The sequence below is a fragment of the Equus przewalskii genome, chromosome 15, assembly GCF_037783145.1.
Source record: "Equus przewalskii isolate Varuska chromosome 15, EquPr2, whole genome shotgun sequence".
NCBI classification, from domain to species: domain Eukaryota; kingdom Metazoa; phylum Chordata; class Mammalia; order Perissodactyla; family Equidae; genus Equus; species Equus przewalskii.
In genome coordinates, this window is record NC_091845.1 from 85,218,599 (window position 1) to 85,239,208 (window position 20,610).

The following is a 20,610-nucleotide window of genomic DNA, read 5'->3' on the forward strand; positions in this document are numbered from 1 at the left end:
GACGTGGGGGTCACACTTCAGCCCCATTAGCCTCCACCTAGGTTGGTGGGTTCTCTCTGCGGAACCTGTGCGTATGTGTCCTGCCACCTGGTGCCTTCCTGTCTTCATCACCGCATGGCGATTGTTGGCTCTTCAGCACTCAGCACGGTTCTTTATTATCGGCTCTGTCACCCAGCCAATGGAAGTTCCCCGAAGGAGGGACCATGTCCCTTTTATGCTCCACTGATACCAGAGGCACGAAGAGGGTCTGGCTTATGGTAGGAATTAAATAAATGTTTCTTGACTGGAAATGGTAACTGGGCAGTTGTTATTAGCAAACAGTTTTTAGAAGCCCTGTGCGGGGCACCGGATGCCAGGACGCATGGGGCACTGGATGCTGGGCGCATGGGGCATGGTTCCTACCCTTGAGGAGCCTTGAGTGGAGGGATGACAGTCCCGTGTGCACAGCACCAGAGTCATTAAAAGCGTCAGGGGGGTGGTGGGGAGAAATGAGGGTGGGCCAGTTCTCTGCAGGGCTTAGGGAAGTCTTCAGGAAGGTGGGTGTTCTCCAGGGGACAAGGCCTTCTGGGCACAGGGTGTGAAGAAGGGCGCAGAGCTGGGCGATGCACAGGATCTTGGGAGGGATCCCAGCTAGTCCAGGAAAGCAAGAGTGTATTGAACCTGTGAACTTGAATATGTCTGCAGATTTTGGGGACCGTGGAGAGAGAGGACGAGATTAAAACTGCTGTCGAGAGAAGGGGTATCTGCTGCCTTGGTCCTGGGGCCAGGCGATGGAGGGGTGAGGGTAGGGACACCTCGTGTACAGGGTGTTGGGCGCTGCCTCTGAGAAGGGAGGGGAGGGAGGACTTATAGGAGGCCCCTGTTTATTCTGAATTTGCTACAAATGCACCAAGATTTTCCTCGGCAAGAATAAGCTCAGTCTTCAGCCCACACCCAGTGTGCCACAGCTCAGCTGTGCACGTGCCGCCTTGTTGTCAATTAAAGTTTGGTGGAATTTGCTGCTTTCCTTTTCCAGCCATTTCATTCATGGATTAATCTAATGAGTTGTTGAGATTAGGACCATTTAAGGCATTGGCAACAGGGAAGAACTAATGCAAATCTATTTTGTCTGAAGTGTGACTGGAATTTTTTGCTAAGATGCTGGTTTATATAAAGGTATGGAGGCGGCTGGATCTGTACTATGGCCAAGGCAGCACTAAATAATTTATCTTTCTCCTCTGTGAGGAAGGCTGATATTGACACTGCGTGGGTTTTTTTCTTAAGGCTCCACCCAAGTCTGTGTTCGTAGACAGTATGAACAATATTTTTGGGGTCAGAGCTATTACTACTCTTTGGTCAATTTTGGACTAAATGTCAGCTCCCTCTTGAAAAACAATGATTCTTTATGAATCGGAGACACTGTTTACATTTCGACTACTCACATGAGATCTGCTTTTAAGTCATTATTAAATAATCGAAATGTTTTTGAAGTTATATTTTATTTACTTAGTACTTGACGTACGCCTCCCCCTGTTCGGTGCTGTGGGGTGTGGAAGAGAAATAGAAGTCTCCTGTTTCCTCTAGAACAGAGCTTCTCAAAATATCTGTGCTGAAGCACCAGTTTTCTTTTTAAATTAGTTTTCAATCTGTTGCAGACTGATACATGATAAAAATGAATTACTTGAAAAATGAGATGCTGCTTGAATGTAGTGTCAGTGTCCAGTTGCTGTCCAAGGGGCCACGTGCTTGCCCTCAGTGCCCACAGCTTCCTTGCTGAGGACCGCCCTCTGGGGAGCTCTAGAGATTCAAAACTGGTCTACTGACACATGTAACACAATGAAAGAAACGACTAATGTATTCTTTCTAATTGTTTATTTTAAAATTGGGGAACAATATATACGTTCACTACGGTGTGTGAAGTGCCACATTATGTCACGATAGCCGACGTTGGTTGTGTTCGTTGTTCTGAGCTCTGTACCGTTTGGTTTTATGCCAGCCTCACACACACCTCTGAGTGGGTACTCTTATCTCCTTTTTGCAGGTGAAGACACTGAGGCACGGGTGGGGGTTGCTTAGCTTGCCCAAGGCCATTTAGCTGCTGAAGGAGGGCCTTGGAGCTGCACTTCTGAGCCTGTGCTGTAACCATTCTGCTCTCTCTATGGCGAGGCTAAAAATGCTGCGTGAGTTTGGAAAACAGAGGGTTGGCATGCTTGGAGGTCTCCCTGGAGGACGCAGGTGTGAGGGGCAGGCTGCACCCTCTTTGTAAGACAAAGCTGGAGGTGGGATGAAGAGGCACAGGGGCCGAGGGTGTGCCCAGCAGATGGGCTCCACGTCCGGCAGGTGGCTGTGGGGTGGCGGTGAGCCCCCGTGGTCCAGCTGTCTAGCTCCTGCCTCCTCCTCCATCCAGCGGGGAGGGTGGAGTCGGAGAGGCGCCAGGGAGGCGGCTGTAGTAACCAAAGCATGAGGTAAAAAGAGCCTGACTGATCAGGGCTTTAAATAGGACCGGAGGGGAAGAATTGGCAGTTGTGACAAATTGATCAAAGGAAATGCAGAGAGGAGTGTGGAGAATGCTCGGACTTCTTGGCCACTGTTCAGCTAAGATGGTAGGTCCTGTTGCCTGAGGACCACAGAGTGACACATTTTTGGGCTCAGGCTTTAGTGATGGGACAGGTGCCTACAATTACTTGATTGCTGAATTGGAAGGAATCTTCGGACCCCCTCGCACCTCCCTGTGATGTCACCTGAGTAAGCTGGTTCACTCTCAGTTCGCCTGACTGAAAGGGCCCTTCCGATGTGGTTTCCACTCTGGTCCCGTCCTGTAAGTCTCGCCCTCATGCCTGTTACTCGCCTCCCTGTGGTTAATCGCCACAGTTGCTTGGAAGGTTGGCCGTGCTTGGTGGAAGAGGTGGGAATGAGCCAGCCTCCCGAAAATAGAGTGGAGGCCGAGAGGTGTTAACAGAGGTTAACTTTCAGGCGACATTTTTGGAGGTGGACCTGGGGACATTGGTTTTCTTGGCTCACAATTGTGGGTTTTGCCTCTCTGTTTCCTAGTGATTGACCTAAAGCAAATGAACAAAATCACCACCGACAGGAAAAGAAATCCCCAGCCTCTGTTCCCTTTCTCCCAGGCGGGAAGAAGGATGTTCTGCATGGTTACTTGTTTCTCCCTGCACCCATTTTATCCCCGTCACCCAGTAAGTTGTACTTTTTTATGAACTTGTGGTTCATCTGGTGGGAATCACATGACGGGCATGTGACAAGCGTGGGGTGAGGGATGTGACCAGGCACAGCGGGTAGCAGGTAAACAGGAGGAGGCAGGTTAGCAGGAAGTGTGAGTCAGCTCATTGGACAGTTCCTGTCAGAGGACGGAAGCCATGACCTGGGTTGGTCGCCTCTGCCCTCAGATCACTGAGCACAGCCAGGCAGATTCGGTACTGACTATGGGGAAAGGTGATTCACAGGGAGTTTTCGAGCTGAAGTCGCAGCGCAGGAATTGCATGGCGCTGCAACGGCCCTGCGCGGTGGGCTGCCTGGAACCCACTTCTGGGCAGGGAAACTTTCCTGCTCTATCATTATGCAAATCTAAAGTTCAAGTGTTTTTCTCCAGCAGTTTTCCTACAGTTTTTCTGAGCACTCCATCCAGGTGTTTGATATCAGAGGGAGGGTGACATGTATTTGAATGTGATTTGAATATGAATTAATGGGATACAGTGATTTAGATAAGAGTGGAATAAATGCTAAGTATATTTAGATGTAATTTGAATCGAAGGCTCTCCCACTTTAAAATGAGGAGGAGGGGACTGCCTGTCTCTCTAGGTCACTTCTGGGCACTCGGCACCCCTGAGACCCGCTTGTGTTCAATGTGGCATCCTGGGTGGACGTTCCATCCGGTTCGTTCGAGGGTTACTGAGTACCCAGTCAGGCGCATGATTTGGGCCTATGTGCTGGCCGTATAGAAGACGGTGTTACAGTGGTGATGACGATTCTGTCTGCAAAGTCCTTAGTGTGTGCCAGTTCCTGTGCTGAGTGCCTCACTCCTGATTTTCACTTATTCTTTATGGTAGGCATGAGGTGGGCAGAGCGCTGTCTCCATTTCACAGAAGAGCCACGGTTCCAACTGAGGTTGTTAGAACCACTTGTAGATGACATTGGACCTACTAGGGGCCTGATTCTCAAGTGGCCACTTACTCACTGCCCACCTCTCAGCTCAGTTTCTTGCCCTGTAAAATGGAGACCCATCCTGCCTAGGCCACTTGGTTCCTAGGAGGGTGGGCATGAGGGTGCTGCTTCATGGCCGGCGAGTGGTGGTGGTACCACGATTTTCCTCTCCTCTTTTGGCCTGCTCCCCGGGACAGGTGTGAAGGTGGGACTTGTTGTTTTGTGTTGAGCTCATATCCTTTTGGTTTTGTCTGGGTCCCTGCTGCAATGATTGATGGCCTGCAGGTGTGGTTTGGATGGGGCAAATATTAATAGCAACGTAGATGAGGGTGGATGTAAAGAGCTGAGTTTCAGATGTGGCTTTGATGCAAATGTGGCCCTGGTGGTGGAGCTGTTGGTGGGGGAGGGGAAGCGCTAGGTTGCCTTTTAGGGGAGACCTGTCCCCCGCCCAAGTCAGTCTGGCCCCTTCCCTTGGCGGCTGGTGGCAATGCCATCTCTTGTAAGTATTTTGGCTGTAATGGGGACCCCCCCCCACCTTCTTTTGAACTTCTAAACAGCCATTAAGTAACACATCGGTTAGAAAAGATCCCAACAGAATTCACCCTATTGCTGTGATGCAGGGGCCCCCGTGTCCGCTTACACAGAGCCCATGATGCTGCTTTTCTCAGCCTGTATAGGCTCTGCAGCTGATGGTTCTCTTGCTGCTGCCACAAGGCCTGCATCCTGACTTTAGATGGCAGTCTCGCTGTGAGGGCTAAACCAGAGCTCCCCCACCAATGTGTATGCTTTACTTCCTGGGGCTTCTGAAACAAAGTACCACAAAGCGGACGGCTTCAAACAATGGGACTTTATTCTCTCACAGTTCTGGAGGCTGGAAGTCGACCTCAAGGCTGGGTCGCTCCTAGAAGCCTCTGGGAGAGGAGGCTTCCTCGCCTCCTCTGGCTTCTGGTAGCCCCAGGCGTCCTTGGCCTTTGTCGGCGTAACTCCAGCCACAGTTCATCTTCCCTGGCTTTTCTCTTATGAGAGCACCAGCCATATTGGATTAGGACCCACCGTGATTCAGCAGGACCGTCTTAAGCTGATTCTATCTGCAGAGACCCCATTCCCAGTAAGGTCACGTGCATAGGTCAGGGGTTAGGGCTTGGACAGATCTTTTTGGGGCACACACTTTAGCCTGTAGCGGTGTGCCGACAGTGCCCATCTCTAGACTCCCCCACGTGTCCTCGGTTGGTCTGGTACGGCACCTGGCCTTTGGGGTCCTGAGTGCCCTCCTGTTTTCTCAGGAACTTTAGGCATCAGCCGTCTCCCTTTTCTCCTATTATCTTCAACTGCTTCCTTCCCTGGATTCTTTCTGGTGCCGCTAGCACATGCCCAGGGCTCTCACATCTTAGATTTCTCTCTACTCCATGACCCAGTTTCCCACTTCTCTCCTCCTCCTTCTCCAAACTTTCCTAAAAAGCATCCTGTGTACTCACTCTCTCCTTCACCTCCCACTTCTTCTTCCGCTCCCTCCTGTCTGGCTTCTGCCCTCGTCGCTCCACTGAGACACCTCTCCCTCGGGCCCATGCCGGGGAGTTCCAGCCCGTGTCCGGCAGCGCTTCCGTGTGGTGGTGGCCCTAGTGGTGAAGGGGTGTCTTCCCTGGGCTTCTTGGGTAGAGCCCTCCTGGTTTCCTCCTTTCCTCTCTGGCCATGCCTGTTCAGGCTCCTCTGAGGGCTCTTCTTCCTCTACCTGGCGTGAAATCAAGCTGGGTATTCTGCAGGGCCTGTGTCTTCTCTCTCTGTCCTCTCAGAGGTGATCTCAGCCGCCCCAGCTTCAGTAGCTACTTGTATGTGGACAACTCCCAGCTTGACGACTCTGGCCTGGACTTCTCTGCACTCTAAACTGTGTATCTAAGCGCTTGTACGAAACATTTTGTCTGCTACCTCAGACTTACTTTTAAAACTGAACCTGTAATCTTCTCTTCTTCTCTCCAGAAGACCCCAACACTGCTATACCCTAAGAGATAGGCATCCCAGAAATCTGGGGACATCCTTGACAACCTCACTCTTTGTCATTCCATCCATCATGTCAACAAAAGTCCTCTTGTGTCGCCTTCCTAAATATCCCTCCATATTTCCCCTTCTCTCTACCTCTGTCACCACTGTCTTCTTCTGTCATCGGACGTTCTGACTCTTAGCAGAGCTCGCTCGCTGGTCCCAATTCCCTTGCCCCAGCCTCCCGTTTAGTCTGCCCTACTCCTGTCAGTTGTCCACACTGCAGACTAGTCAAGTTGGATCATGCCTCTCCTCTGCAGGAAACGCTTTCCTGTTCTTAGGGAAAGACAGAAGTCCTTCGTTTGGTCCCCGTCCCTGTGTATTCTGCCGCCGCCCACAGCTCAGTCTCCTCTCACACCTGCGTCCCTTCTGCTCCTGCTATGACAGCATACTTTCTTTCATTTTCCCAATCCTACAGCCTTTATGCATGGTTTCCTGTCTCTCCTCTTAACTCGTTAGGCTCACACATGCCTGTGGTTGTTATGCCTTCCTGATGAACTGACCCTTTTATCACTGTGGTGTGCCCTTCTGTCTCTGATGATACGCTTTCTCTTGAAGTCCACTTTATCCGTGTCAGTGTGGCCACTCCCGCTCTCTCAGCTGCCTTGTTCGCATGGTGCCGTCGTGTGCCTCGTAACGATGTTTGGTCAGTGACGGACTGCTTATATGACGGTGTTCCCATAAGATTGGTACCATGTAGCCTAGGTGTGTCGTAGGCTGTGCCATTTAGGTTTGTGTAAGTGCACTCTCTGACATTTGCACAATGACGGAATCGCCTAATAATGCAGTTTTCAAAATGTGTCCCCATCCTTAAGCAATGCATGACTGTGTATATCTTTTTCCATCCATTTGCTGTCAACTTATCGGTCTTTATACTTAAAGTGCAGCATATGGTCAGGTTTTGCTTTTTTGTCCGTTCTGACAGTCCTATCTTTTAAATGAAATTTTAGTCCATTAATAATTTAATTAGCCTTTAGTTCTTGAAGTGGTTGGATTTAGGTGTGTCATTTTACTATTTGTTTTTTCTGTGTCCTTTCCTGCTTTCTTTTGGGTTATTAAACTTTTTTTCACCATTTTAATTTACCTATTGATGGTTTAACCTCTTTACATTGGTGGTGTTTTTTTTAGTGATTGATCTGGGAATTACGGTATACATCCCTAACTTTGCACAGTCTTCTAAGGATTAATATTGTATCACTTCATGCAGAATGTCCCCTGGCCATTGTGAGGGTCCTCCTCTTAGTTAACTCCTGCTTCTGAGTCAGAGCTCAGCTCGGAGGCTCCTTCTTCGGGGAGTTCTTGCCTGACCTCTGGGACTAGGGTAAGCCCCTATTGTGTGTGCTCTGAGCAGGTGGGGCTTCTTGGGGCATTTACCACACTTATAATTTGCTCACTGTGGAATCCCTGGTACTTAGTACAGTGCTGTCTAGTTATTTGTTTACTGAATGAGCGGGAACCCTGAGTGGTGGTTTGAGGAAGGCAAAAGATTTCGTGATAATGTACTTGAGGGAGTGGGAATGGCATTAGGTAAGCCTCGGAGGCTGAGGAGACGATGTGTGCAGGCAGGGCAGAGCAGTCCAGTAGATTAAATGAGAGTTAAATACAACAATAAAAAATAGCTCTAATTTTTTATAGCAGTAGCTGCCATTTATAGAGGCTGTAATCTGGGCAGGCAGCATGCTAAACCCTTTGTACATTTTATCTGACGTCTCCTCAGAACGAAGCAGTGAGGTCTGGAGTCGGTCCCCTGGTCCCCATCACAGGAAGGGCCTGCATCAGGCTCAGATCCCAGCGATTCTAGCACTTAGAGCGGAGGCAAGGCTTGACTGTGCACGGCAGTGAGTGCCCCCAGGTGATTGTGTTTTGATTCTGGGGCAGAGTTAGGGGGCGAGACGGCCACAGATGGTGCTGAGGGTCTGTAGAGTGTCGTGCTGGATGCTGCTCTGCTTTAGTCCCTTCTGAAAAAACCCAAAAAGTGGACAGCCTTCTGAGACTCCTGAATAGGGGAGTGCAGGAAGGAAGGAAGGAAAACCTGCTTCAGGAAGGTTCCCTGGGGCCAGCGGGCAGGCTGGATTCAGGTGAAAGTCTGCAGAGAGGAAAGGAAAGGCCTGAGGAGAGCTGCCAGAGCCTGCTGTGGCCGGCGCCTGCAGTTCAGAGAGGGGGCGGTCGTATTTTAAAGGAAGAATAAATGTGAGACATGTTTTGAGAGAAGTACGCGTAGAATTGGTTAATGATGAGATATGAGGAGAGAAAGATCATTCCTCTGTCTTCTGGATCATTTATAGCCGCTGACTGTAAGTGTTGCCTAAACACCATTAAATAAATCCACGATGGGGATTATCATAGCCTCGTTTCTCAGACTGGGATTTACAGGATCCATGGGGGTCTGAGAGAATGGACAAGGTCTGAGAGGTGGTGGGTAAGGCTAGGAAAAATAGTTGTAAAGCTGTTTTAAAATATATTTTTTGTTTTGGATAAGACCCTAGCTAGCACAGCCTGCCTGACGGTTGCACAGAGGGACCTTTTTCTCCCTCTGTGGCGTTGTTGTCCCTGCTGGACATTTCTCTCCAGTACATTGAACAGTCATTGAGTTAATTTCTTAGGCGCGTGTGGGTGACTGACTGAGGAAGTGGGTGTCTCCGAACGTGTGTGGTGCGTTCGATGAGAGTCTGGAGGGGGTTAAGCATGGTTGTGCACACGAGTGTGCATGCGCCTGTGTATGGGTTTGCGTGCATTTATCTGCATTTGAGATAGTCATTAAAAATTGTGCTAAACGGATTTTTTTTCTTGAGAAAAAGCTTAACTAGTTTTCAGACTAGCATCAAAATGTTTTCACTTTCCCGATGAAATGTTTTATTGAAATTAAAAGATTGCTGTGAAAGTGGTCCAAAAAATAAGATCATTCTCTGAAGTTCAAGGTACATGTGTGAGATTTGTGGGTACTTTTGGAGTTTGCCCAAAGTGTGGAAGGTCTGAGTTTTGTACCCGAGTGCGCTGGCTTTGCACGTGAACATGGGCCAGTTTCCAGGTTTTTGTTTCTGTTTGTCTCTGGGTGCCTGTCTTGCTAAAATTGCTATAAGGCTTCTTATTTTAGTTAAAACCAGTGACAAGGGGCGTGAGAGTCCTCCCTTCTCCATGTTGACATTCCTTTGGGACCAATTCTGTTTTAAACCCCGCTGCGGTCCAGACACATCCTGGTCTGGGGCACGCTGCCCCGGGCCAGCGAGGAGGACAGTGAATTCATATTCTCAGCTAGCATCGTCTCGTGGCTAGGAAAGGTTAGGTCTCACACATGTGTCGTACAATGTATTGCCCTCCATGATGTTAATGATAAACAAATACATTTTAAACTCTCTGAATTTGTGGTTGCCTCCCCAACAATTATTAAAAGTGCTTTATTTTTTTTTCCCCACATTGCACCGTGGGAAGTTTTTCACCCTTTAATAAGGAGTCCTCTTGTTGGAAGAGGTCTGGCACTGCCGACCTAGTGCCCAGAACACAGGCCTATTAATAAGACCCCGATGAATGGTTGGGTTGGCCCCAGTTTTGGGGATTTAGTTGTCTCACTTTTGCACATAGGCAGAGTCACAGCTGATGGTTCTATTCATTACAAGAATCGTTGACTGGGTGTGGCGGAGGGAGTTGAAGTCTCTGTAAGGACCATTGCAGGGATTTTGATGGTTATCTTCTTTTATTGAGAGAGTCTTCGAAGACGTTCAAGGCTAGTGCAGGAAGAAGCTATTTGTGTCCCGTACGGATTCTGGCTTCGAGACTTCAGAGACCCGCTATTCCAAGATTGTGGCTCTCTCCCTTCTATTTTTGCCTGATTAGATTTGGCAAAGGCCTTCAGAGAGAAGCGTCTGGAAAGTTTGCTGGTTGAGTCCACGTACCACACATCGCTTCTCGTTCTGAGTCTCTTCATCTGCCTAACGCCATGAGGTATCCATGTCTGAGCCCATTTTCCCAAATTGGGGTCCACAGATGTCCTCGGGTCAGAGAGAATGTTTCTGCTTTGCGAGGGGTCTCTGGTGCGTTCCTGGAGTTTGAGGGACCCGTCTAAGCAGGGATAGCGAGCGCTCGAGTGTGACTCACTCTTAACTCCTTGTTTGGATTCTTGGCGTTGACTTGATCCCTTTTCGGAAACCGGAGGGAATAAACCCTCAGGGTGTGTGTGTGGTTGTGATGCTTTGGGTTTTTACCGCCTTTCTTGTCGTTTCTCTGGGAAGCTGACCTGAAGTTTAGTATCAGGAAACTTCAAACAGAGGGACCTCCGAGCCTCTGTTGGGCTCCCTTGCTTCTGGGTGTGATCGAGCACCCGTGGCCCAGGTCTGTGAGAAGTTAAAGACGGGAAAGGGAAAGCTGGGTGCAGTTGTTGCCTCCCTGGATCTGTGTGTGTGTGTCTATATTTGTGTCTTTGTGGGGTGGGGGGGCTGTGGCAGAGAACTCTGACCAGGCTTCTCTTTTTGGGACCTCCTGCTTCTGAGCTGAGGTGGGACCTCCTGTTTCCTCCAGGTGCTGAGTGGAGCACTGATGCTGGACATGAGAGCCCTGGTTTTCTAGGAAGCCACGAACTCCAAATCTTATGTCAGTGTTTCTCCAAGTGTGGTCCCCAGGTCAGCATCTCCTGAGGAGTTGTTGGAAATTCAGATTCTTAGGCACCTCCTTAGACCTGCTGGATTGGACACTTTGGGGGTGGAGCCCAGAGAGCTGTGCTTTACCAGACCCTTTCGGGGGATGCAGAGGCACGAAAAAATTTAAGAACCACGGCTGAAGGCCAGGGTCTTTGTAATTTCCGAAGCCGACTTTTTGTATTTTTAGTGCTTACTGGAGCTTCAGGTTATCACTTTCCTGAACCAGAAATATGACACCAACAATAGCAGTGGTCCTGATTGCTGGCCATTTCAGTATGGTCTGATGGTTAGGGTCATGCGTTCTTTGGAGTTCTTTACCGCTCTGTGGCCTTGGGCAAGTTGATTAACCTCTTCTTTATTTCCTCACCTGGGATATGGAGATAGTAAGAGTAGAAACTATTACTATCCCTGTTTTACACTTGCAGAAACTGAGGCACAGGAACAGTTCCAGAGCTTGCTTAGAGTCTCTCTTAAATGGAGCTGGAGGGTCGACTTCGGACAGTCTGGTTGCAGACCCTGGGCTCCTACCCACTGTGCTCTCATCCCTCTTGTGTTTGTTTCCGGTTAGTCATCCGTAACACTGGTGTCAGCATTGCCTCCATGTCTAAGCACAGCTGCGAGCCGTAGGACGACATGTAGTAAGCTGGCAGTGGACATCCCATTGTTGTGGTGTGGCAGCAGGAGCAGCCTCTGACTGTCACTTCACAGGGTGAAGCCCCGTGTTCCTCACACCGAGAGCTTCCCATTCCCCTTTCCAGAAGCAGGGCTCTGACAGGTGGAAGGGGTCCTCTGCGTGGGCGTGTTGTGGAAGATGGGGGAGGGGGCAGGCGTTGGTGGTTGTGATGACTGGGGTGCTGCTGCCGTTTAGTGGACAGGGCCAGGGGTGCTGGATGTCCCCCTTGTGGACAGTCGGGCTCAGTGAAGAGTTGTCCTACATCTCACTGGACTGTCATGTACCACCAGGCCTTCAAAATCTGCTTTTTCCTCTCTGTTTCAGGCGGGAGTCTGTTTACATATGATCTCGAAATGCTTTTTTTTGCATGACTTTAATATACATTTAATATGCACTGAGTATCTGAGGAGTATAACCATTGTGTTTTAATACATTTGGAGAAGATTATATTTTATTAGTTTGAAACTTTACTAAGAGTTTTTACTGTTTTGGAGAATTCATGTCATGTTGTTGCTGACAGTTTGAAATGGCAGGACAGCACACCTGCTGTCTGCATCTTGTAGTTACTGCATTATGGTGATCCTGGGTAAGGGAACCAACACAACCATTTCCTCATGTCTCTTAGGGCCCTGTTTCTCGAAGTTTACAGTGCCCATGCATCACCTGGGAATTTAAGATGCAGATTGTGATTGCAGGAAGCTCTGAGATTTTGCATTTCTTTTATTGAGGTCACATTGGCTTATAACATTATCTGTTTCAGGTGTACATCATTGTATTTCTACTTGTGTATAGACTGTATCATGTTCACCACCAAAGTCTAGTTTCCATCCGTTGCGGTACACACGTGCCCCTTTACCCCATTTGCCCTTCCCCTCTGGTAACTACCACTCTGTTCTCCTTATCCATGTGTATGTTTGTTTATCTTCTACATATGAGGGAAGTCATACAGTAATTGTCTTTCTCTGTCTGACCTATTTCGCTTGGCGTAATACCATCGAGGTCCATTCATGTTGTTGCAAATGGCAAGATTTCATCTTTTTTTATGGCTGAGTAGTATTCCGTTATATATATATACCACATCTTCTTCATTCATCTGTTGATGGGCACTTATATGAACAGATACTTTTCCAAAGAAGATATACAAATGGCCAACAGGTGCATGAAAAGATGTTCAGCATCACTAATTACCAGGGAAATGCAAATCAAAACTACAGTGAGATATCACCTCGTACACCTCAGAATGGCTATTACTAAAAAGACAAGACATAACAAGCATTGGAGAGGATGTGGAGAAAAAGTGTGGCTAGGGATGAGGTCAGGGGATCATGGGGCAAGGTTGCATAGGGACCTGTAGGACATCATGGGCCCTTTGCTTACACTCCAAGTTGGGGAGTTCATGCTGGTTTGGAGCAGAAGTGACGCAATCTCACCTAAGTTTTCAAAAGCTCCCTATGGCTGCTGTGTTGAAAATGGCCTTCAGGGGGTGAGGGTTGGAGCAGGAGGAGGCCAGATAGAAGTCACTGTGGTGTGCAGGTGTGAGATGGTGGTGGCCTGACCTGGAGAGGGCGTTGGTGGTGGTGAGAAGTGGTCGGATTCTGGGTGTATTTTCATGCGACTTGGAATACGGGATGAAAAAGTTCTCAGAACTCAAGGCTTCCACCAGTGCCTCTGTGGATCCTGGTTTGAGGAAAATCAGATGCGGTGATGGCCATGTAACCATGGTCCCGTGTTCTTTGCCTCCTGCGGATTGTGTGTGTGTGTGTGTGGGGGGGGGGGGCATGTCTGTCCAGCCCAGTGGTTGACAAATACAACAAGCAGCTAAGGGAGCTGCTTAGTTTAGAATAGAAAGTGCAGCAGCGCCGGCTGGAGCTCACTGGTCCAAAGCCTCACGTAGTTCCCCTTGATTAAGCTGGAGCGTATTTTTAGTAAAAACATATGCTGTCACCCGATTAATGTTTCCTGTAATACTCTGATGGTAAATCAAAGATAAAAATTCAATTTTCTCCTCCCATTCTCCTCATGATCCCGTTTGTCCCCCTTCTTTCTTAGACTGTGTAACTACAGAAATTTCATTCGCATGCTCGCTTTGAGTTGACTGACGCCTTTCTGACATAAATATGCATTATGTAGTTTTGCCCTAGATTTTCAAATAATTAATTTGAAAGTATGGGAGCAGCTCGAGATGTCTTCTGATACGTGCGTGCAGCTCATCTTCTGTGCAGCTCACGATTTTGGTGACCTTCCGTGCCTGGAGGAGACTTGATTACCGTAGAGCGAAGTTTGCTGTGGCGGGGGCTTTTGAAAGCCCGCCAAAACAGCGGCTCGCCTGGGTGTTAGGTGGAGCACACACAATTAAGTAAAGTTACGTGGCGTGTCTCCAGGAGGCCTGGGTTCTCGGCCAGGGTGACCTTGCAGGTGCTCCTATGTCGTTTTGTCTGAAGCCTCCCTGCCTAATCAAAGCGGTGATTTTGGTCTGTTGGTGTTTTCAGTTTGCACTTGCAGCAATTACTTATGAAGGAAAAGCGTCTACTCTCGTTCTTGCGCTGTCGCTCCTGTTACCCGACTGTCGCTAAGACCGTTTCTTGGCTTGGAGTGAGGGGAGCAGAAGGTCGCTTCATTTACTCAGACCTTTGCCTTGTATTCTCTCAAGTCTGTATTTTGGGAACTCTGGTTCAGTTCTGTAACTCAATGATGTGGGCAGGGCGAGATCTTTTCTTCCTTTTTTAAAGCCATGGGCTATTTTCGATGTGTTGTGACCTTGGTAAGAAAGTTGTCCTGCATCTATCTAGGAGGAGATCTTTTTAAGGAGAGTATGAGTTGTGGCTAGGTATTTTTAGACGACGTTTTCTTGTGGCATTTGTACTTTGGTGGCACGGCGTCATGGAAATTTCTCTTCCTAGTCTAGGATTGAGAAGGTGGTATTTCAGGGCTGGCTCTGTCCAGTTACTGTACTAGCTTAGTGAGCCTCACCCTTCCCATCTCTAAATGGGTGTGAAGACACGTGCCTGCCGTCTCCCTCGGAATCGGTAGAGGTGCGGCGAGCCGAGGTGCGGGAAAGAACTTTGTGCGCTCTCCACTGCGCTCTGCTTGAGGTGCTGGTGCTGGGTGTGCCTGGGAGCCCTTGATGCTGTCTCACTCGCCATGGGTGGGTCTTGGGTGAGGCGAGTGAGCTGGTTTTCTTGAACATAAAATAGGGACGAGCACAGGGGCTGGCAGAGAAGGAAGAGTCCAACTACGGGCTCTCTAGGAGCAATTCTATCTTAAAAGTCCTATGATTTTATGTTTCAGGGGGCAGGGCGGGGAACTTTTGCTCGTTTTTTCTTTTCCAAGTTATTAGTTAAAAATTTTCAAATGTACGGCGAAGTTAAAAGAATTGCATAATGAGCACTGAGAGTCAGCCGCTGTTCACATCTTGGCGCATTCGCTTTCTCCCTTTCTCCACCTTTGTGTCTTGGTTCTTAAACTCCCGTCTCTGGTTTCTTGGGTGTGCGTTCTACAGAGTGTGGCAAAGTCGGTCGTTACTCAGGCTGTGGGATGCTGGGTGAAGTTGGGGCTTTTGCATCCTTCTGATTAATCAATACTTTTCTTGAACAGGATGAACTCACTGCAGTAAATGTAAAGCAAGGCTTCAACAATCAACCAGCCTTTACGGGAGATGAACACGGCTCAGCCAGAAATATTGTAATTAACCCATCAAAGGTAATGCTGATTGTCTGTTTCCTAAAACTTCTGAAGAAGTGTGTATATGTGACACCCGTGACAGTTAATGTTGGTAAATCAGTGTTGTTTATACCGCAGTCCGTATTCAGAATCCCCCCGAATATCCTGCTCTGGGATCCAGTCAGGGGTCGAGCATTTGTTTTCATGTCTTTTAGTCTATTTTAATCCAGGCCAGTCCTTCTCTCCACCATCCATTATCCTGTTGTAGGTTTTTTGGGGCTTTCAGGACTGCAGTTTTAGAAAGGTCCAATCCGGTTGTCTTAAGATTCTAGTCCTACATTCTAGATTTGTCTGATTGTTTTCTCAGACAGCATTCAGGTTAAGTATTTTGGCAAGAAGACCGCATTGCATCCTGTTAGAAGATGTGCAGTGCCAGTTTGCTCTGTCATTGGTTAAACTGAGTTTGATCACATAAGGTGGTGTCTGCCATCCTTTTACATTGTAACACTAGTGATCTTTTCCTCGTAGTAATCTCTACACGGTGATACTGGGGACCATATGAATATCCTATTCTCCAGTAAAATTTTATCTTAGGATTTTAGCATGAGTTGATGATTCCTGCTGAATGAAGTATTTTGCTGGTGGTTGCAAAATGCTGGTTTTCTAGTTACTATTCCTCATACATTTATTAGTTGGCATTCTTTTGCAAAGGACCACCCATTTTTTTATCATCACTTTGGACTCCTGGACTTTCTAAAATCTGATGTACCATCTTCATTTTTCTTTTCAATGCTCCAGTTGTCTCACATCTGGCCAGTGGGGGCACCTTTAACCTGGCTCTTGGGACCTTTGACATCCCCACTGTTTTTTGAGCGCTTCCTCACTTTGCCGCAATAACATATTCCAGGTTCATCTTGTTCATTCCCTGCCCCGGCCCAGCTCCGCATGCTTGGCGTGCTCATGTTACTAGAATGTCGTAACTTCTAGGCCCTGTCAGTGGGCAGAGATGGGAAACGTGTTTAGATTTCTTTTCTTTTCCTTCTTTCCTCCTTCCTTCTTTCCGTCCGTCCACCAACTCTTAACTCAATACCACAGGATTTTTTCTTACCTTTTTCTGTTCCATCTTTGCATCTCTTTTTTCCCAGAGTGAGAACCCTGGATCTCAGCAATAGCAACATATTAATTCATTTACTCTGTATTACAATACACACATAAACATTCCAGAATAAACTATACCAATATCACACCAACAACAAAGTTACTCTGTAAAATTTACAGATTTTCTACAATACTTTTTGTCCTTAGACTTTCATTAAGAGTATATAGTCAGAATATTGTATTAAAAAATTTCTCAAATTGAATCTTTTTTCTGTGTGATTATATTAATAATTAGATATATAGATAGAATTATTTTTTTCTGTTTGTCTTGTTTAAGGTTTGATTTTTCATCCTTTTTGAGTTATTTCTAGTTTTTGAATATTAAAATACTTTTGCTCTTATTAAATTGAAAACATCATGCATATAAATAAAAAGAAATCAAACATACAGATGAATTTCTGTACTTCTTTTCTCTTCTCCAGAGATAGCCATTGTTAAAGGCTTGCATGTCATTCCAGATCTTTTTATATGCACACATGTACACTCAAACGCACATGTAATTGACCAATTGCTAAACTGTCAACTGGAATATTATTTAAATGATGCGAAAGACATAGAAGCATTTTCTACAGACAGTCCTGTCGACCAGACACAGTTTTTAGTTTTGTCTTTTTCCAATCGTGATACACTTTTTAACGTTACAACCACAATTATGAATATGTTGTAATTTGTGTTTTACTTTTTTTTATTGTGGGAAAATATACGTAACATAAAATTTACCATTTTAACATTTTTAAGTGTACAATTCTTTGACATTAAGTACATTGACGTTGTGCGATTATCGCAACCATTCATCTCTAAAACTTTTTGTTTTCCTTAACTTACATTCTTTAAAAAAATGTAACGTTATTTTGTATGTACTTTTCCTTGAGGCTGAAGTATTCATATTAATAATAACTAATGGATAGATAACATCCCATCATTTATGTGCTTTAGTGGACTAAAACTGCTAGTATATAGCAATTAGCTTGTTGCCAATTTCTATGGTTGTTTATAAACAGGTTGCAGTAAGGTTTGAACATACAGCTTTTGTTCTTTAGGATGAATTCCCAGAAGCGTATTACTTGGTTAGAAGCTGCATTAGTCCTCTAGGGCTGCCGTGACAAAATACCACTGGCTCGGTGGCTTAACTGATACAAGGTTGATTTTCTGAGGAAATTTATCTTCTCAGTTCTGGAGGCTGGAAGTCCAAGATCAAGGTGTCAGCAGGTCAGCAGCAACCTAGGGCCACTCTCCTCCGGTTGCACATGGCCACCCTCTCGCTGTGTCCTCCTGTGGTCTGGTCTTTTCTCTCTGGGTGCACGTATCTGTGCTGTTTCTCCTTCTTATAGTGACACCAGTCCCATTGGATTAGGGCCCCACCCTCATGATCTTATTTAACCTTAATTACCTCTTTAAAGGCACCATCTCCGAAGACAGGGCTTCACCATCTGCATTTTGGGGATGCAGAGTTCAGTCCATAATAGAAAGTATGAAAGCTTTATGTCTCCTGATATGAACTGCCAGGTTTGTCTCGGGTGGATCAAGTTTTATCTCAATTTGAATAACTGAATAAATGGAAATACTGCCTGTTACAACTTCTGCTGCTATCGTCCTTCCTGTGAGATTTATCCAGGATTCAAACCTTCTGAGGGGGATTTGATCTTATAAATATGAAAGGTATGAACTATGCTGTAGCCCCTAAACTTTTTTCCATTTTCTTATCAAATGAATGATTTTCAAAATCGCTTTGGATTTTGAACACGTTTTGAATTCAACCTCGCCTCTCGTACCTTGTCGAGGGAGTGCAAGCCGGTATCAGCTTTATGGAGGGTGATTTGGCAAAGCTGATTAAAATTACAGAATCATACAATCCGAATTCTGGAAATTTGCCTGAAAGCTGAAGTTCACATATATGAAATAACAAATAGGAAAAGCTGTTCATTTTAACGTGATTTGTAGTTGCACAAGTTTGGAACAAACACTCCACATGTCCGTGAACAGGGGCTTGATTAAATAAAATGTGGTCCATCCTCATGGTCCATTGTTATGTGTCATAAACGTGAGGAGGCAGCTCTGCAAGTACAGATATGGAAGGTCTCAGACAGTTACCAGATGTACCTAAGGAGGTGTACACATAAGAAAGAGAAAAATAGTACATGCATGCCTGTTCGTGTGTATGCACAGAGAGAAACGCTGGAGACACAAGCTCATCACAGTGGGTACTTGGAGGCAGACGATGGGACTTGAGAGTGAGGCTCTTTCCTGGTTTCAGAATGATGTGACTATGTTGCTGTTACAGTGAAATTAAGTGTATGATCACATATTTATTTATTTACTTTTTGAGCCCTAATGTGCTTTTTCTCCACTTGCTTTTTCAGGAATTTTGACTTTGTTTAAAGTGGACAGTTGTTCCCAAGGTTTCTTAGGGAGTAAAACATACATACAGTCACCATGTTCCATTGTTCTTATTAGATACATAGAAGAGAGTATAATTGTAAAACTGATCGCTCAGACTAATTTTTGAAAAACATTTGTATACCTTTCGTTATTATGATTAAAACGCTCATACGTAATTGCAAATAGGAGACCTTTTACGTGTAAAACCATCTGCAAAGGTAGGTGTCTTGTGCCCTTCGTGCAAAGACAAAATATTGATTAAGAAACTTAAAATTAAACAATTTGCTACTATTGGCTTCTTGTTTTCAAACAACTGGTTTTTGCTAAGTTTTTGCATTTAAGGTGTTCTCTGTTTGGACATTCTGCAAACGTTTGCTCAAAAAAACGCACTATGAAGTTGTTTGTTTAAAAAAAAAAAGTAAAGCTCAGACTTCTTTTGTTCTTATTACTCTAGTTTTTCTTACCATATTATATGAACACACCAAAGCAGACTTTTTTATTGTACATCCATCACAAGGATCAGAGAATGCCAATTCACATTAAGAATAAATTGTATCAGCTTTTCACCCTGGTAGAGAAGCTTGGCTAATTGCTTGCACTGTGTTCCAACCTGGAGACGAGTTGCTTATTGACTCGTGAGCATTAACTAAGGGAGGGATTCTTACTTTGCTTCGCCAGGGTTGGTATTTTATTTTAATCATGGTTGCCACTGTCTGCTAACCTCACTGGAGGTATTTATTAGAAATTGTTGCTCGCATCATATTATTAAAGAATTGTCGGAGTAAAATGTGATGCTTTGACAGGATTCTTGGAAATCCCCTCAGGTCTCCTGTTGACTCATTTAATGTTTAGATATGGCTATATCGCCGTCCTTCTTGCCCCCTTCCGTGCGGTTAATATGAAAACGCTGCAGTCGTTCACAGAGCCTCCCTTTGCCACTTTGCTCCATTCAGAGCAGGTAACACTGGCTTTCCTTGAAACAATTGTGCTCGTGAAATTGGCAGCCCCATCAAAAATGCTGAAGCCTTAATTTAACGGAACCTTTTGTAATTTGCCATTTCAATAGATTAAATTTCTCCAGACTCTTTTTTAAAATCACTGAGTGTAAATACAGAATTTCCTTTCCAAAAACATGTGCTATGAGGATGAGACAAGAGCAGGCGTGATTACTATGTGATTACTAGGGTTTCTGCTCTTGTGCACAGCACCTCTCAGGAGAAACATTCTCTCCGAATGGGTGTATGGCATGAAAAAGGAGACGTGCAGCTGAAGATGAAAGCAGCACCCATTCTCTTGAAATTTATTTGGGATGTAATTAATTTCAGAGATTTTCAAAGGCGCTTTTTTTTTTTCCCTTGAACTACTTGTTAATTGTGAAACAAAGGTGCTGTGGGAGTTTTGGCATGATGTTACGCTAAGGAAATCACAACTCCTGGCTTCAAGGACTTAAACTGTCATTTTATTTTCTGATGGGCTGTTTGAAGATTTTCAATTAACACAAAATAATATACATTACGGACATACCTGCTTATTGTCTTTAAACTTGTCATTTTTTTCTCTAATCTCCACAGATCGGAGCTTATTTCAGCAGCATTTTAGCTGAGAAACTAAAACTCAACACTTTCCAGGACACTGGGAAGAAGAAACCGCAAGTTAATGCGAAAGATAATTACTGGCTGGTTACTGCTCGATCCCAGAGTGCAATCCATAGCTGGTTCTCTGACTTAGCAGGGAATAAACCACTTGCTATTTTGGCAAAAAAGGTATTAAGTATTTCTTACATTGTTTTGATTATGGTCTTATAGAAACGAACACGTTTGAGATAATATTCAAGTATATATTTCTTTTCCCCGGTTTCCTCCAAAACTCACAGCCTCGATGGCCGGGACGCTGCACTGGGTGTGTGCTGCATGTGTGCTGTTTCTCCCTTTATTGTGA

The 20,610-nt window shown here is 45.8% G+C and overlaps 1 protein-coding gene across 30 annotated transcripts in view; it reads left to right on the forward strand.

Moving 5' to 3' along the window:
- MED12L (mediator complex subunit 12L) overlaps nucleotides 1–20,610 on the forward strand; it is a 315,757-nt gene that overhangs the window by 20,701 nt on the left and 274,446 nt on the right. For all 30 annotated transcript variants that reach the window (XR_011527248.1, XR_011527249.1, XR_011527252.1 and 27 more), the window contains exons 3-4: nucleotides 15,070–15,174; nucleotides 20,244–20,435. Coding sequence is in view for 24 of the 30 variants with exons in the window: in XM_070576341.1 (XP_070432442.1) it covers nucleotides 15,070–15,174; nucleotides 20,244–20,435 (297 nt within the window). In the remaining 6 variants the exon portion in view is untranslated. The remainder of the gene's footprint in view (nucleotides 1–15,069; nucleotides 15,175–20,243; nucleotides 20,436–20,610) is intronic.